This window comes from Populus trichocarpa, chromosome 2 (genome assembly GCF_000002775.5).
Source record: "Populus trichocarpa isolate Nisqually-1 chromosome 2, P.trichocarpa_v4.1, whole genome shotgun sequence".
Taxonomy (NCBI): Eukaryota; Viridiplantae; Streptophyta; class Magnoliopsida; order Malpighiales; family Salicaceae; genus Populus; species Populus trichocarpa.
Window position 1 is genome coordinate 5,764,220 of NC_037286.2, and position 18,361 is coordinate 5,782,580.

Here is an 18,361-nt window from a genome sequence, read left to right on the forward strand (position 1 = left end):
CACCATCGGTAAAGAGATTATTAAATTTTTTTTCTGATATCACTGAGACTAGTTAATTAATGATGATTAACATTAATAAGTAACAAGTAATGACACGAGCTGGTCGCTGCGGTGCCTTCATTTGATCTGTGTATCTGTTTGCGAACAGTGTTCAGTATCTACGTCACACGATTTCCATTCAACTTTTTGACTCAACTATTTCCTGATTTTAAAAGTGTTTTTTTTAATATATTAAAATAATGTTTTATATATATATATATATATATATATATATATGAAAAATAATTAAAAAAAAAGGAAATAAAAAATTTGCAAGAAGTTCCCTTAATTGTTTGATTAAACGCCAGTGTACTTTCTATCCTTGTGTAGTTTTTTCTATATACTTGGTCCACTCTCCTTTAATCATGTCTGCCTACTACTTGCTCCACTTCTCTCCTCTCTTGGTTTCTCCTCTCGTTCCCTGTTTTCCAGAAACACCTGGCTGTCTTGGTAACCGTGGAATCAGATTCAATAGAAATGGACGAGCGACAACCAGTGTCATCGCTTGAAGAACCAAAAAGGGACGAGTCAGTGGCAGCAGAAACACCAAGTTTTCTTCCAAGAACAGGGCCCAACAGTTTCCTCAGTAAGCATAGAATGGCAGCTGCAATCACCCAACTTCAGAGTCAAATCAGTTCCATACAGGTTAGCTTTCATGTATTCTGCAGTTCGAGTACAAACAGCAACAAATTATACTCCGAGTATTATGCAATAACTAAATTTGCAGGAGGAGCTGGACCAACTTGATACATTCGGTGAATCATCGATTGTTTGCAAAGAGTAAGCAACAGCTAGAGAAAAATAAATATGTCCCATCTCAAGCCCTTGCTCATTCTTGAATTTTTTCAATTCATTTTTTATTACTTGCTCTGCAGACTCGTATCAGGTGTTGAATCAATTCCTGACCCGCTACTTCCGTCGTAAGAACATATATATTTTGTCACTAGTATTGTCGCTGCCTCCGTGTATTATCATCATCAATGTTCATTTGCTGGTGTGATGATAGTTGATTATTTACTTATTTATTACAGGACTCAGGGTCCGGTAAACGCTAGCTGGGATCGGTGGTTCAAAGGAAACCAGAACTCGCGAAGACGGTGGATCTAAATAGTTTTCTATCCATCATGAGTGTTAATTACCACGCCCATCATTTCTAATGTGTACTAAATAATGATGTTTAATGCATAAAAGTTTAACAACGTGAAACTTTCTATTTTATTTTGAAGAAAATGGATAGCAATTTTACCCAAAAAGATGAAAGCTGTGGCTGTGCAATGCAGTTGAGACGGCAGCCACATTTATTGATCTTCAAATCAATAAATAAAGAATATAGCAGGTCAACCTCCCTCCCTGCAAAATGCATTTAGTATATCCGAGCAGGGCAAATTAGTGACCCATTCATCATCATCCCCAATTTTTAGATTATAAATCTTTTGGGACTGGTCTAGTTCACTCATTTATCCCATTTTTTTGTGGTCTGTCGTTGGGGCTTATTCTATGGTCTCTTGAAATTTTTTTTGTGCTTATTTATACTAGCTGTAGCTATGAAATAGTAACGTCAAGACATGTTTTGTAGAAGATTTTCACTTCAATAATCACTGTGCTCCAAACAAGCCATCTCAAGCCAAATCGAGTTTGAACGGTTTCTGGTTCATCAAGCATCTCAAAAGTCAAAACCCAAAAAGTAAACACTATCACAATCTGGCTCCAGGATCAGGCGGCAAAGAAGAACAATCAACAGAAAACAATAAACAAGTAAAATAGGCTGACACGATCCTAGACATTGAAGAATTTGTTGGTTCCTCAACCTACCGTCCTTTAACCGTCTGAAAACAGCCACCGGATTGCAATTCGTAGCACATCTCACCAAGACAAACCCAAGATTGCAGAAAATTGGTACATGTTACCTAGAGGTCCAGGTGCTCAATGATGCTGCGTGCACAGTTGGGTTGTCGTAGGTTCACATGCCATATAGCATTCAGTCCATCAAATGTATGGCCTAATGCTCCCACATTCGATGAGCAAGCATGACAGCATGAACACCAGCCTTTTCACAAGTTTTGACAGACTGTTTGCAATCTGATGCAGTAAAGGGATGTTGTTTTCCCATTTAGACCAAAGAACAATGGCTGGGAAAGATCATCCGTAACATGACTGAAATCCAGCATTCATGGGACAAAGCTTTCAAGACATTTTGCACAGCAGATCTACAACAAAAGTTACATCAACTTTCCAAGTGTCGGCCAACGGTGCTGTGTTGTTTAATTCATCTCTAACTACAAAAAGATACAGCATGTTTCGTTGGATCTACAATTGCCAAAATCCACCAAGTTCAGCCAGTCTGCAAGAGGGAAATGATAAAAAAGGTCGCTATGTTCATTTCCTTCACAGACATCAGCCAACGGTGCCAAAAAGGGCCAGTTCATCTCTTGGTATAAATGTTACAAAGTGCTTGGAGAGTCTAAAATTATGTATTGAACCAGTCCTTCAACGTCAAAATGCTGGGAGCCAAAATCAACCAAGGCCAGCCACCAGTTCTGACCAAAAAAGGTAAAATATAAAGATGCCAGCATTCAGAAGCCAGGGTTACAGGAATAATATTCAGTAGAGGCACATGCACACGTTAGAAACGATGCCTTACCTCCACTATGCAAGTCAAACATTCAGGTCTTCCTTCCAGAATATTGATCCTAAAGAATTTAATGTGTGGAGACAACTATCAAAGCATGCATCTTAAACAACTGGGGATGCAGTAGTTGTAGTCAAAAGTGTTCCCCAAAACCCTTTCTCGGGATCTTGTGCATTTGCTTTCTGGTCAGCAATCTCATCTGTGAACATATCAACAAATATTTAAACGTAACACTATCCCATCTAAAACACTGGACAATCATGTTATATCATAATCATATTGATAATCTGAAGCACAAAACCTGTTAATAAAGACCACATAATCAGTCAACCATTTTGAACTTCAGGCTGTTATTGTCATGTCCATTGTTATATGATATGTGACATTACTGCTTAAGCATACAAGTTGTGTTAGGAAATAAGCTTTCCTTAAATAAGAGGAGACTATCATTCAAATAAAATAACCATTGATTTTAAGGTAGTTATAGTATAGCGACTCAAATTACCAGCAATATCTCTATGCTCGTGGATTTCAGAATCTTGCACCCATAGCTTGTCACCAGGAAATATACTCAAGTCTGCAAGCGTAGCACTTTCCTGATCAATAATCACCGAACCTTTGTGAAGTATCTGGTTCTCCTTAACCACCTGCAGTATTTCCTAGGTTAACTGATACACATAAGCACAGACACTATATCTACGTTTCTACAGCTATGACATTAAAGAGGTTAATCAAGTGAAGATAAAAAGATTAATGTTGGAGAGCCAAAGGATACAACATATTTGTCTAAGACAACCACTGGTAGCAGATCAGAAACCAAATACAAGATATCCATTTCATCTAGACATCACAATATGAAGACGTGCAAAATTATTTAGGTATCACAATTATCCAGATTTTTTGGATGGCATGTGTGTCATTTCATGCAACCTATAGACTAATTTCAACCAATATCTGACTTCTAATATTTCAAAATTTATCCAATGCCAAAGCTTCTCTTTTGAGTAAGAAAACTTCATTTGTCAGTTTTTGAAAGAATAAAACTTTCCTAAAATACATTTATGAATTCCATGGAAGCAACATTAGTTCAAATTACGAAAACATTCCAAACCTTACTGCTTAAAATCTTTGATGCATGTACGACTGAACATGGCATCCAATATATCTTTGATGATCAAGTTCTAAATATTTATCAAGTTATCTGCTCACTGTAGCATACCCCAAGCGATTCCCATATCATCATTTTTAACCGGTATAATGATGTGGAACCAGAAACTTTTAGATTTACTGAAGTCCCATAGCTGGTCTTTCGAGGTCGCTTGGAGGCCCGCCGATCTGTCTCAGAAGTGGCTGAAGAAGCTTCTAAAATCGATCTTGGAGCTTCCTTACCACGCACAAGAGATACACTTATGTCCTCATTGAAGTAATTCAGCTTCTTTGCCAACTCATGACTTTTTCGTTCACCAATGCAATCCTCACAAATCTAGCAGAATCATCAATGCCATATCAGCATTAGAGACAAGGGAAGTCAAATCCCAGTGGCCATTTCCCCTCCTGATAAGAGGGAGGTCTTGGGTCTGAAATTAGAACCAGATTATAGGGAAAAGAGTTTATGACTAGGCAGAAGCCTCCAAAAAATAAAAAAGAATTAAGGACGAAAAATTGAAGGTCTTTTACTAGCTAGCAGAGAACAGTGGTTAACACAGTTCAAAACAAAAATTAGGTAGAATTTTTATCACCTCTGGAGAGGTCCTAATTACAGGCTGTCTGATCTCAGGGCCATTACTTGCTTCATCTTGAGAACTTGGATGGTCTTTACATAGTGACACGTCTTCTCTGCACCCACTCAAATTACTTTCTGTGACATCGCTGGACTCAATTATTGCCATTATGCCTTTCTCCTTGTTGCCGCCCCACTCTTCACAGAAACTGTTCCAGTCATTCTCTGTAATGATTGTTAAAGCATCTGTCTAGAACCAAAAAACAAGGGAAGGAGGTTGGAGGAAAATATCTGAAATTAGTGCACTCAAACTAGTGATGTCATTCTATTTTGTCTTCTTCTAGGTTTTTAAGTGAGATTGAAATGAAGTAGAAAGTGGCTCATTTTCAGCACCATTTTAATCACTACAATAAGATTTGCACACAAAAGTTTCTTGCAAATACTGGCCTACATACGCGATCAATATGAGTTGTGTACTTGTAATACTTACAGAAGAACTCTTCTGTATAAGCATGCCACGTTTGTTCATCAGGTAAGGAGGCCTTTCTAGGAGTCGGGAATGCTGAAAATAAAGGAGGGGGGACATGAGTGGAACAGCAAATAAGTCTCCTTGCAAGTTAAGTTAAAAAACAGGCTAGAAAAAGAGTAGGCTGATGTACATACTGATCCTAATTCCAAAGGTATAATTACCCTTTGTTCACTCCACAAGTTATAAAGTAACTTTAACCATACTGACCCTGACCAAAAAAATTGTGTTTAAAAAGTGATACTCTTTCCAGTAGCCAACTTTTCATGATTTGGCTACTGGAAACTTACCTGTTCACATTTCAGTGCATCAATAACAGGATCAAGAACTTCAGGTTCCACTGATGAAGTATTCTTGCCACTTGCACTCGTGTAGTTTCTCCATTTTGTGAGCCATGAAGAAGGCATCAGGTAATACGTGCAGTTCAAAGACAGGGGAATACTCTTTCCAGTAGCCAACCTTTCATGATTTTGGCGATGTTTGAGCTTCATCTCCCTGCAGAATGGCACAATTCAAGAAGAGAGAGGGAGATTGCATAGATCTATGTTATTGATAAAATATGTGAAACCTTATAGAATCCTCGAAGCAGGCAACTTCAGAAAGTTCATCGCTGCATTCAGGACAGAGTTCAGAATCTGAAGGAAAAGTTGTGCATCCCAGTGGATCATCAGGTTTTACAGCAACCGCATCCTTATACAAAAAGAGCCAAAGTTTCTCAGGAACCAGCAATCGCTTGGCACCAGTTTGCTTAGGCCTCAGTTGCCCATGTCGACACCTAATTGAAGCAGTTGGTCCTGCATCGGCTTCGCTAGGAGCATCGATATTTTTTCTTCTCACCCACTGTTGCAGCCTAAAAACATGAAATGATCAGAATTACAGGACACCTTCCAGAACAACACCAGTCCAAGCAGACTAAGTCAAGTTCGAAAGGGATGAAGAAATGCAGTAGTTGTTGGCAATAAAAGCACAAGAGATTGTTTAGTTCTTGCACAGGAGAGAGAGAGATTATTAAAATTAGGCTAGATTATACCCATACCCCTAAACTGTTGGTCAAAGTAACATTAGTCCCTGAACATAAAATTATGTGCCACTGGTCCCTAAATGAATTGTTTGATTTGATTTAGTCCATTTGTTAATTCAAATTAGCAGTGACCAATTATTGTGTGGCATGTGTCATGAATTGATGTATGTATCTTTTGGAAGTGGAGCAACATATACACTTGTCACACAATAATTGGTCACTGCTAATTTGAATTAACAAATGGACTAAATCAAATCAAACAATTTGTTCAGGGGCGGAATTTTTTTGTTCAGAGATTGATGGCATTTTGACCAATAGTTCAAGGGGGTTGGATACATGTTGGCCTTAAAACTAGCATGTTCCCGGCATCAGTTAATTTTTAAATTAAAAGAGCCTTTTGGTAAGTCACACCTAATAATCACTAATAAAAGAAGCAACAAATCAAATAGAAAATGTGAAAAGAACAAAAAGGTTCCAAGCATACCATGTCTTAGACACAAAATATGTTCCATCTGAACATTTCTTAGTAATTACATCGTTTGCAAGATCTCTCATTAATGTTCTCTGATCCCTATAGCTATCAGCAGAGACCACAGATTGAGCACTATCAATAAGGCAAGTCATGCAGCAGTTGCTGTTGCTCAGTGCTGGCCCTCCATCATACTGCAGTTTTCAGGCATTTAACAGAAGAGCAACAAAAATGATTGCACAACCTAGTAATAAATAATGCATAGGAAAAGAAAGATGAAGCCTAAAGCAGACAAACATGAACACGGATACATTGTGCAAGTGTGTGTGTGTGTGCGGGTATAGAGACGGAGAGGAAAAATAAGTTGCTGAGCTAATGAACTAGAAGTGCCAGGACACTTCTCCTTCATACTTAAAAATACAGTTGTATGCATGGCACACAAGTGTTGAAAACACAATTAACAAGGGAAAGAATATTAACGTGTGATGAGGAATTTTAACATAAGCAATAAAATAAGAGAGATACCTTAGAGAACAAGATTCCCCAAGTCTTGACAGACAGCCGCTTCATGGACCCAACTTTAGACACTGGGACTTCTCCATGTGAGCATTGGATAGGTTTGTTGTCTATAGCACTGCAGTACAATACAGTGGTTTGCAAAGCCTTAATGGAGTTGTAAAAATTTATATGCCGACAACACAAAAGTAAACAAACAAAACAAAATATACACAATTAAGATAATCAGAGACTGAGGTGCATATGACAAATTGGTAAATATGAATCATAACAATCCCTGGTGAAGCCTTGTCACTACTTTAGCCTCGAAGCAGCAATTATGCATGCATAATGTAGCACCACATATACACACTTACCCTGGAATGACGTTGTCCGCCCACTGGCGAAGCCAGGCTGTAGAAACCCAATAAAACGGTTCTTCAAGCGACCGGACAGGAGCTTCTGAAAGAATTGATCGCACTTCTTGCCTCCGTTCTGCTACATGATGCACCTCTCTTTCCTTCTTCAATTTGTACTCTTCACAAACAGCAAGATATACTGCATTCACATCCTTTATATCCTCAGAGAGATGAGGTGGAAGATGAAAGCCATTGTGTAAACCCTTGTGACCTTCTAATTGAATAATGTTTGCAATATGATTTCTTTTATCATCATTCTTTCTAGTGCGCTTAAGATTATACATCAGTCTGTATGCATCAATAGATGAAAAACTCTCTTTATGACTACCAACATTAGATTCTAAAGACTGTGGCAGAACAGCATCTACACTACTTCTGCTGGTATCAGCGGGTGTTGCTCCAGCACAAGATGGCAAAACAGTGTCATTATGAACAACTTTAGCAGTAGAACTTGAAGAGCCTTCTCCAAATGGACGATGACCTAGATTTGAGACATGCTCGTCATCAAAAACCCACCACTGCCCTGTATTCTCATCCTTGATATGAGCAATGTAATGGCCACTATTTACAGCAGTTCCCTTGTGAATCAACACAGCTGACAGGTCATATATCCATTCCAGCTGAGAAGGTTCAGACAGTCTCAGCCCCATGTCCAATTCTCCAGGGAAACCAAATGCAGATGTGATTTTCTTCCTTGTAGTAGTCTACTGACAAAAATCAATACACAAAGTGCTTAAGAACATGATTGCCTGTTCCCGGAGCTATTCTTTTCTTGTAATTGGTTCCAGAAACCTCAAACAATGAAGTGTGAAAAGAACCAAGAATCTTTAGCAGCAAGAGCAAAAATTTAAAGCACGAAGCTACCCTCATGCCAAAAACAAAGACCATGAAACCACACAAAACACAGCGTCATTTATGACAAAAGGAGCTACAGGTGCCATTCAGCTACTTAAAAATTTGATATCACTGCAAGTTTTAGGATAGTCACCATTTACGTGCCTGTGATCAAACTCCTATTTCACATGATTGTCAGAAAATCCATTTGTAACAATTTCCTCTGGATTCACCACGAGCCATGCATTAGCCTTTTGTCCATCAAGAAACCCATATATCATTTCAATAAAGCTACTTCAAATCTCATATGCAAGTAATGAACTTCAACTTCATCATAAGAACGGAGAATAAGCTATCATTTGTCAATTGCAATGCATCATTTAAGAAAGGCTACTGCCCAGTAATGGCACCACCAAGGTGAAAATAAAAGCATATATTAACTGAAATTCGGAGATGGGAAGAGAGATAAATGCGCTTATTTGTTATAAAATTTCACAAGTAACGGTAACAGAAATTTAGCTCTTGAAAGCACATCACAGAGTACCTTCGGAAGGAACTCATAACGCTTAAGCTGAAAATTAAGAACATCAGGAAGTGTTCGTAGCCTGATGCGGTGAGTGGCATCTACAGTGCTTTTACACAATTCACAATTGTATTGATTCTCTCCATGAAGCTGTTCCACACTAAGGTACTGATCCAAACTCTCATCTAAGCTTTTCAAGCCTTTGACATTCAACTCCAGCTCGTAGAAGTCTTCGGTTTTGGAAGATGCATCAGAATCTCTTCCACAATTTGAGCACCTGCATACAGAACAAAAAGCAAAAAAAGAAACTGTAACATTCTACATCAATGACTATTTGGCATGGTGGACACTTAAGGTGCTATAACTCAGAAATGACCACTCAATCGTAAAGGTCAATCAAAAAAGAGCATATGCAACTGACATGAACATAGAAGGATAATCATCATAGCACCAGATGAACAAAAAAAGAAATCCAATAACAAATGAAAACACAATCAAAATTGGTTCTTGTCTTACGTTGTTACTTGAGACACACTTCCTCGAAAAAGATCTTGAACAACTGTTTTCACCTTAGAAATTTTAGAGTTGTTCAGACAGCGTTCAAGCAGTGAAAGAAGCAAGGTCAGGAACTCATGGCCATCCTGCTGAACTGCATTATCTAACTCCAAGGTCATTATAAATGGAGCTGGATCAATAACAGCCATTTTACTAGCATGCAACTGTGCAAAAAGCCGGGCAAACTGATTTAGCACAGGCTGTTCATTTAACAAATCTGGTTCAACAGAGAAAACAATTTCTCGGAATGAGGCATTCATGTACAGACACTGGAGTACACTGTTGGCATAGCATGTTGCTCCCAGATTTGTTAGACCAGCAGGAGTTTCATCCGTATTACGAAGATCTTTGACTGGGTCTGATCCAAGTGCTTGAAGAATATCAGGCATTTTCTGCCATAAGCCAGATTTACGACTTCCACTGGGTGGTGGAATCAAACCACAAAAGCAGTTGGGGTTGTCCTTGGTATTCACACGACAGCCTTGACAAACTGGCTTCCATATCATGTACAGCTGATTTACATCACCATCAGTTACTCGACCACTTGCATGAATTTTCCTGTGCAAATAAGCAATAAAAATAAAAAAACAAAACAACACACAAAACAGACTATCTCCAAAAAAAAACAATAAAACTTAGTACCTTAATATTTCAGAGGTGATATTAACATTGTCGCCCTGTCTATTCCTTTTATTTTTACCACGCGTCGCTGGTGGAGACATTTTATCATCAGCGTACTCTGCAAATGGGCAACAATATCACTGATTGAAATCAAAATCAATTGTTTCACAAGTAAAATAAAACTCATCAAATATCAAGAACATAATAGTTAAAATAAATAAGAGCATACAATATATCAGAAAAGAAACTGAAAATACAGTTTTCACCTCCAAAAAAATTGTCCTTTTCGAAGAATATCATGTGCAAGCATATAGCATTGACAGCAAAACCATAGTTAAACGCATTGTATATATATGACTCGTAAATTCAACACACAATTCCCACTAGCAAGCAAAAGGCATCAGTAATAACAATGCATCAGTCCTATTTCTAACCTATTTTTGGAAGATAATATATTTTCTTGAGATGAACTACAGCTCTCGCTAAAAATGGGATACGAGAGTAGAGATGGAGATAAAAGAAAATTGATTTTTCCATTAAAGAAACAACATGTTAAGAACGAGTAAGAAATCTCAAGAAACAATTACTGCAAGAACGTAAAGAAAGAAAGAAAGAAGAGAGTTAATGCGAGGGAGAGGTAAAAAAACCCTAGAAAAATTATCTTAGTACGAGCAATATCTCATCAACTAAACATCAAGAAAAAAAATCAAGAACGTGGGATTGCTACGAGGATTAATAATTATGAAAGGTAAACAGAAATTAGGACGTCAAGAACGATAATTAGTACTCGTCGTTAGAGAAAATGAAAAAAAAAATCAGAGTGAAATGAACAGTGTAGCCTATACCTGAAACCCGAAAAGAGAAGCTGGTGCGGATGGAAAGAGAGACAAACACCGACTTTTCAATTACTTGACACAACAACGACGACTCCGATTTATTTTTTATTTGAAGGTAAAGAATAGATGGGTTGATGACACGTTGTACACTCTTTTCTGTTTTTTTTCATTTATACGAGTATAACAAGTATTTTTTACCCTTGAACCGTATGTTCTGTTAAAGTTCTACTCTTCTGTTTAATGTTATCACGTGATACGTGTCAGAATTTATGAATTAATTAATAATGTTCATAAACCAAAGATAAAAAAAAACACGTATATAAAATGATAAAAAAAAAATAAGATAATTTGAGTTTTAAACCAAAACCAATGAAAAATTATATTTTTAGAGTGAAAAATCAATTACAACTATTCTTAAAAATGTTTTAACTGTAAATGAGGTAAAAGGGTAGAGTGCATAAAAAAAAAATAGTATAGTAAAAATAATATCACATTGTACCCTTCTTTGTATAATATTATTCATTTTAATAGTTTTGTTATTTGTTTTATTTACTTTTTATAAAGTTATTCTCGTTTCATGAGCCAAGTTACAAATTTAGCTGGCTAACCCTCCTCAACTCGAGTTACATGGGATTATTATGGTCTCATGATCTGACACATAAATTTACAAGTTAATCCGAGTTGATCTAAATTAATTCAAAATGTTTTTATCCTAGTATTTTGAGTCGAACATGTCACGTCAAGTAATTCCTCACATGGTTTAATTTTTTTTATATTAAAAAAAATCAACAATAACTATTTTTTTTTCTTTTAAAAAGAATTAACCTGACTTGCAGCATAGTATAGGCCAAGGATCTAATTGCTTTTGGTTTACTGAGAAATTACATAATTTAAAGAAAAAATGCTACATTGAAAAAAATTCAAGAAAATATATGATAATTTCAAAGTTGTTACAAAAAGTTTAGTTTGGTCCTTATACTTTTTAAATTTTAAATTTTCAACCCCTTTAGTTTTGAAAATTTTATTTCTAACCCAAAACTTTGTTTTATTTATTTTACAATTTCTAGTTTTATGAATGATAGGAAAAGTCACTAGATTTTAGTTGAAGAGAGAGAAAATATTGGCTAACTCTAATTATAATCATGAAAAATATTAATTTTGGTGTTAATAAATTTTATTAAATGAGAAGAGTTTTACACATGTGTTCTTTATCTTTTCCTGGGATGAGAGGTTTTTTATAAAAAAAAAATTTCAATTCAAGTTGATTTTGAAGGTTTTTTACCCGTTTTTAGGTTGTTCAAGATCATGATTGAGCTTGTCAATGTCTGTAAGATGTGTTTTCCGGGTATTTTTGGTGAAAATAAGCTTGGAAATGAATTTTCAGTAACTTTTTGGCCATTAAGTTCTACACCAATAAACAACACAACACGTCGTTTGCATTGTTTTTTAAAAAAACATTAAAGAGTGGATAATGCATTTTCCGCCTTTTAATGTATAAAAACAAGAGGCCTACGGGGGTCATACCTCTTCGGAATGGGCTAAGTGAGCAAGCCCGCACGCATGTGGCTTGTCTTTTTTCTCCCGGCATTTTAAACTCTAGTTCATTCAAATAGGTTAATTAAAAAATAAAATTTAAAACTTTTTACTGGGTACTGTTGTAATTTTAATTTTTGTATGAAATGATGGCTTTTTTTCTACGATACTAGCTATTGCTCTTTTTTCTCCCGGCATTTTAATCTGTGTCATGACCCGTCTATGAATACGCAAAGGTTTATCATGATCCTGTTTGATATTATAATTGTTTTTTAAAAGTTTTTTTTAAACAAATGTTAAAATAATATATATTTGTTTTTAAAAAAATTAAAAAATTAAAACGATATGAAAATTTAAAATAAATATAAAATAAAAAAAATTAATATTTTTAAAAAATAGTTTTGAAAAAAAAAAAAAAACAAAAAAACAGCTCTATGTCGAAAAAAGACAAGTCGGAGGGCCAGGGAACCTTCTTTTTGAGTGGGCCAAGCTTTCTATTTAATTTATTTGAATGGCCAGCTTTTGTTTTGGGCTTGATGAATTTACCCTCAATTAAATATTAAACAATAAAATTCAGTAATGAAAATTAAAAGAAAAAAAGAGTTCAAAGAAACCCAAAGGACCAATAAAAAAAATCACCATTTAGGTTGTCAATAATTATAACATCAAAACTTGTGCTCACAAACTCTTTATTACTGTCATTAAATTCAATATAATAGTTAAAGTTCGAAAAATCTCAACTACTTATTTAATTTAATTTTTAAATTAAATCGCGTAAGAGTTACCATGACATGACTCTTACTCCATGAAAGGTCTGAATAATAATAATAAAAAGAAACATGTCATGTTCTCTTTAGTCAACTTGCAAAACCCACAATCTAAGTTACGAACTTAACTGGATTGAATTATTTTTTTATATTTTATAATATGATAAAAAATAATAAAAAAGATTCACAATCAATTTAATTTTAAATAATAAAATTAGCTAAAAATCCAATATTAAAGGATAAAATAAATAAATAAATAAATAAAAAAGCCAAAGAAACCTGCAACCTGATTTATAAACTTATACTAGGTTAAATTAATTGATTTTATTTTATAACATGATAAAAATTAAAAAAAATTAATTTATAATTAATCAAATATTAAATAATAAAATAAATTAAAAATTTAATATTAAATAATAGAATTAGAAAAACAAAAACCAAAAGATTCAGAGAAAAAAGAGGCAAATAAAACAAACCAAAAGGACAATTAAAATAAACCAAAAAACCAATCCTTGCAAAAGTTACACTGATCCTGTTCAAATAGCTGGAACGCGTGGGCTAGAGATAGCTCTGGATATTTTTTTTTTATTAGAGGGCAAATGACCTATTATTCACCTTATTTTTAAAAAAAAAATAGATGAATGACCCGTTGTTTGTTGTTTTAGAAGAGAATTAAGTAGGGGTGAACGAAAAAACCGAATAACCGAGAAAACCAGAAAAATCAGAAAAAAAACCGAAAAAAAAAACCGAATTAACCGATTAGAAAACCACAAAAAAAATCCGGTTCGGTTCGGTTTTGATTTCTAAAGTCTGAAACGATTAAACCGAACCGAACCGGTTCAACCAAGCCAGCACTTAAAAAATAAAAACAAGTATAAATAGCTTCTAACCCTAAACCTAAACCTAAAAACATTCTCACCCCTCAGCCGCCGCTTTTTTTTTTTTCTCTTATCTCTCAAATGACAAATCTTCCATGCTATCAAATCTTCATTTCTTTCTGCCTGGCCACATTAAAATGAAAATCAAGGCCTTTCATAAAGGAAGTCAACCACTCATCTTAGGGACATGCCCTGAACTTTAACTTGAGCCCTTCCAGTAGTCTTTGTTTCGTGAATGGAATGACTTTGTAGTTTTGAAAGGTGGAGCAGATCTTGGTCTTATGGACTGGTTTTCTAACCATCCTGAATATTGACCCCCATGATTTTGTCTTCTTCTCTTTTAATTTTCCAATCTTCCATCTTGCCGGTTCATTAAAGTTGGCTTCATTAGGACTACTGGAGTTCTTCGTAAGCGAAGTTTCTTTGGTTAGTTTGATTTGTTGGCTTCTTGGAACGCAAAAGGCCTTAAGTTGGAGAGTTTCGAGGATATGTTTAAGGGTTTCAAGATTTTTCGATGGGGATTCAATCCCTTGCGTTGTGTTTGTTCAGTTTCAATCTGTTTGAACCGGTTTGGAAGGGAGAAAAACCGAACCAAACCGAACCGAAATTAATCGGTTTGAACCGGTTTTCGGTTCGGTTCGGTTCAAAAACTAAAAAAAAAAAATCGGTTTAGTTGTTTATTTTGGTCCAAAACCGGACCGGACCGAAAATGCTCAGCCCTAGAATTAAGCACTGCAAAGTGCAGAGTCTAAAACCTGCAACCTTGACATCACCTAACACGCGCGAACCAACTCAACTGAGGCACAAAGTTGTTAACCAAGTAATTTAAAAATTATAAATCATCTAGTGATAAAAAATTTGGGATAAAAAATTTTATTTTTTCTGTGACTTCAAGTTTGAATCATGGTTGTTAATATGATGATCATTGAAGACTTACATGGTTGTTAACTTCAGGACCTGTAGGATTAATTGAGGTGCGCGCAAATTGATCCGAACACCCACATTAATAAATAAAAAAATTATATAAACCACGACAGTTGTTCATATAACTTTAATATTTTTAGTTTTTAGTATAATATAATGAAATTCAAGTCTTATCGCTCATGGTTCATGAATAATTAAATATCTTCTTTTGTTTTCATCATAACCACTGTCAATCGGTTTTTTTTACTATTATAGAAAAAAAAAATAATGGATATTTTTATGGATTGGTTTTTTTAAATCATTTATATCCATATCAATATCTAAATTTAAAATTACTATTTATATTATTTTCATTATCCAACAAATATGATTCATATTATTTTCATTATCCAACAAGTATTAAAATAGCCGAATCTGACTAGATTTTAGATATTTATTTCGAATTCATTAGTCTTATTTTTCTATTAGGCATATCATAAAATAAAACATATTCCTTTCTTTTTCTACAAATATAAGTCCTACAATAAAAAATATTTAAAAATTCCATCTTATATAAAGAAAGGGGAATAAAAACAGCATCTTTAATGATCCCTCAAACCTCCTAATCAAAGCTATCAAAACACCATCTTTATAAACCTCATGGAAGTTTTATAACCACCACAAAGAATTACTAGAATAAGAAAGTTTTTAACCTTTGTTTTTTTTGCAATGAACATCATCATCTAATATTGGTTGTGATATTTGAATAATTGCGTGTATGGTCACACACGTTGAAAAAAATACATCTATACTATGGAAAATTAGAAGATTATACTAGTAAAACAAAAAAAAATTCAACATCGCACATGTAAAAATTCAACATCGCACATGTAAAAATTCCAAACCCGTCTTTACGCATATAAAGACACATTACGAGACATATTAAGATGTTGGTTGAAAGTGTAGTAATAATTATTTTTTAAAATGTGTTTTATTTAAAAATATATTAAAATAATATTTTTATTTTTTAAAAATATTTTTTATATTAATATATCAAAATAATTTTTATTACGATGTACTTGAGTGACTTCTTATGTTTTGAAAATAAGATTTTAATTGGTTTTATAATTCTCAAGGGGGGAAAAAAGGTTACAGAGCAATAAAAAATGGTCAAGGTGATCGAGGGAGCCCTCAATCTCTTGTAACAGATCCTGCTAATTAAAGGCCTCAACAAACGCTCCATCTTTTGGCAGCCAAGCATTCTCGTGCTTTTAGCCACTCTTCTGTATCTTTCCCTATTTCTCTCCCTCTCTTTCTCATGGTAGATCATCCTGACATTCTAGGCATACCAACAGGTGCCCTCATTTCTGTGCAGAAAAAGCAAGCTTTCAATTTTAAAGAATTTTGCAAAGCCTGTCTATCAATAGTCACCAGATGGCATCGCTTTAAGAGAAAATCATCTCCAACATCTCCAGGGGAAGAAGAATTAGAAGCAAAATTTGAAGCCATCAGCCACGGTCCTGAGGTAGATATACTTCCATGCATAAATTAGTTACTGTCAAGTTTTTAAGACTAATAATATTTTCCACAAGTTTTTTTTTCAATCATCTCTTGAGAAAACTGGCATAAAAAAATTGTTACATGTAGAATTCGAAATCCTAGAATTTCATCAAGACGTTGATCTTTAAAAACAAGAAAGATCCACACCCATCGTGAATATTGCAAATACTTACGTAGGTGGGATTTCCAGGAACTTGGTTACGATACAGAAGACGAAAAGACGATGAATGGAATCCACAGTTTAAGATACAATGCTGATAATATGCGAGGTGACAATCCTTCGAGTCCAAGAGGATTCTTCAAACATAAAAGCATGGATGGCTGTTTTCCTAATATATCTTCTCCTCTGTCAAGAACTGGAAGCCGAAAGAGCCCTTCTCTGAAACCTCCTTTTCTAAAGAGAAACATGAGCAGGAGAAGTACCGATTCTCATCATGGCTCCTCTGCATCTCTCTCGAGAAATGCAAGCCGGAATAGCACCAGCAACATCATGTTTTCAAACTCAACGGGAAAGATGAAACCTCCGGCTATTGAAAGGCCTCTCGAATGCACGCTTGATGAGTTATGTTATGGATGCATGAAAAAGATCAAGATAACAAGAGATGTCATTACAAACACAGGGTTTGTTCGCATGTTCTAAGTTCATCGTTCATTGCTTCTTCTTTTTTCCGGAATTTCTACTGTTCTTCTCCTTAATAATAGGTTCAAAATTAGATAAGGTTTCAAGATTGCAACCCTTCATATCTTATCTGCTATATCTTAAAATGCCATAAAACAAGCAAGGAAAAAAATTGATGTTGTATGACCGCAAAAAATGTAAGACTCAAATTGCAAGTTTTTTTTCAGAATGATTGTACATTGTACGTTTATTAGGGAATTCTGTAAGGCATGTGAAAGTCCGATTGGAATAGAGTAAAATCAAAATATCACTAACTAGTATTAATGTCGTCTTTCTTGTTCTGGGTTTCTGGCAGGCAGATAATTCAAGAAGAAGAAATATTAACAATAAAAGTGAAGCCGGGATGGAAAAAGGGAACGAAGATCACATTCGAAGGAATGGGAAATGAGAGACCTGGCAGTTGCCCAGCTGATATAATTTTCGTGATTGCTGAGAAACGACATTCTTTGTTTAGAAGGGAAGGAGAAGATCTGGAAATAGGAGTAGAAATTCCACTAGTGAAGGCCCTAACTGGCTGCCAAATCTCAATCCCTTTGTTGGGCGGTAAGAAAACGAGTTTGTTGATCGATGATATCATTTACCCTGGCTATGAAAGGATCATAGAAGGTCAAGGCATGCCAAACACAAAAGAGCAAGGAAAGAGAGGAAGTTTGAAAGTTGTTTTCCTAGTAGAATTCCCGACAGAACTGACAGATGAACAGCGGTCAGATATTCTTAGTATTCTACAGGATTCTTCTTGAAGCCATTCAGTTTTCCATAGGAGTCAAAAACCATTTTCTCTGTTTTGCCGTTACAACCCAGTTGATCATCCTAAAATATACCTAGAATCTCTATGGTATACCTCTTCTCTGGCAATTGACCAAATATTTGGTCCAAGTGATAGTAGTTTGCAAGTTCAATGGAAACTGTCACTAGTAGAAGATTCATGGTACTTGTTTATATATTATTGGACCCCTTACAAGTGAATTTCTTTTTCCCAGCTGCTGGCATAAGGATCGAACTCGCAATGCTTTCAGATGCCATTTGGCTATATGGCCAACAGCTACAACTAGCAAAATTTTATTTGCTGGTCTCACTTTCAAACCTGTGATTAGTAATATTGGATTGGTGGCTTGAGAAAAATGAGCATTCAACATCAGATTTCGTATGTAAGCTGAGAATGATAGAACATTGTTGGTATTTATTTTTTTCAGTGCCATGCTTTGGAATAACCTTGAAAGAAAATTAAAGGGATGGGATTAGAGCAGGCAAATTCCAGCGTATTTTGGCAGACACAAATATTTAGAGAATCATCCTCTGAATTTTTTATTTTTATTTTTTTGGAACTGATAAGAATCCTTTGAATCTGAAAAGT

The 18,361-nt window shown here is 35.1% G+C and overlaps 3 protein-coding genes across 7 annotated transcripts; 2 read left to right on the top strand and 1 right to left on the bottom strand.

Annotated features, from left to right (window-relative positions):
* Positions 1-367: 367 nt before the first annotated feature.
* LOC7463147 (guanine nucleotide-binding protein subunit gamma 2) lies at positions 368-1,238 on the top strand. The gene is made up of 4 exons (XM_002300940.4): positions 368-684; positions 767-819; positions 915-959; positions 1,071-1,238. The coding sequence occupies exons 1-4, from the start codon at positions 517-519 to the stop codon at positions 1,144-1,146; spliced, it is 342 nt and encodes a 113-aa protein (XP_002300976.1). The 5' UTR covers positions 368-516; the 3' UTR covers positions 1,147-1,238.
* Positions 1,239-2,210: 972 nt separating this feature from the next.
* LOC7466456 (ubiquitin carboxyl-terminal hydrolase 26) lies at positions 2,211-10,652 on the bottom strand. 5 transcript variants are annotated; one of them, XM_024595364.2, is made up of 15 exons: positions 10,118-10,642; positions 9,873-9,969; positions 9,192-9,788; positions 8,697-8,952; positions 7,277-8,022; positions 6,930-7,038; positions 6,420-6,598; positions 5,483-5,764; positions 5,205-5,409; positions 4,879-4,950; positions 4,408-4,638; positions 3,888-4,151; positions 3,174-3,315; positions 2,681-2,867; positions 2,211-2,576 (listed from the first exon to the last, which is right to left on the bottom strand). In XM_024595364.2, the coding sequence occupies exons 1-14, from the start codon at positions 10,149-10,151 to the stop codon at positions 2,773-2,775; spliced, it is 3,309 nt and encodes a 1,102-aa protein (XP_024451132.1). In that variant the 5' UTR covers positions 10,152-10,642; the 3' UTR covers positions 2,211-2,576; positions 2,681-2,772. The 5 variants fall into 5 exon arrangements, with proteins under 5 accessions (XP_024451132.1, XP_024451135.1, XP_024451134.1 ...); XM_024595366.2 differs by lacking the exon at positions 2,211-2,576 and adding an exon at positions 2,970-3,056 and having other exon boundaries at positions 2,773-2,867; positions 3,785-4,151; positions 10,118-10,650; XM_024595365.2 differs by lacking the exon at positions 2,211-2,576 and adding an exon at positions 2,970-3,056 and having other exon boundaries at positions 2,773-2,867; positions 3,780-4,151; positions 10,118-10,650.
* Positions 10,653-15,955: 5,303 nt separating this feature from the next.
* Positions 15,956-18,190, top strand: LOC7463148 (mitochondrial protein import protein MAS5). Its single transcript, XM_024594377.2, has 3 exons — positions 15,956-16,293; positions 16,519-16,949; positions 17,303-18,190. Exons 1-3 carry the CDS (start codon positions 16,087-16,089, stop codon positions 17,745-17,747), a joined length of 1,083 nt encoding a protein of 360 aa, XP_024450145.2. The 5' UTR covers positions 15,956-16,086; the 3' UTR covers positions 17,748-18,190.
* Positions 18,191-18,361: the final 171 nt, after the last annotated feature.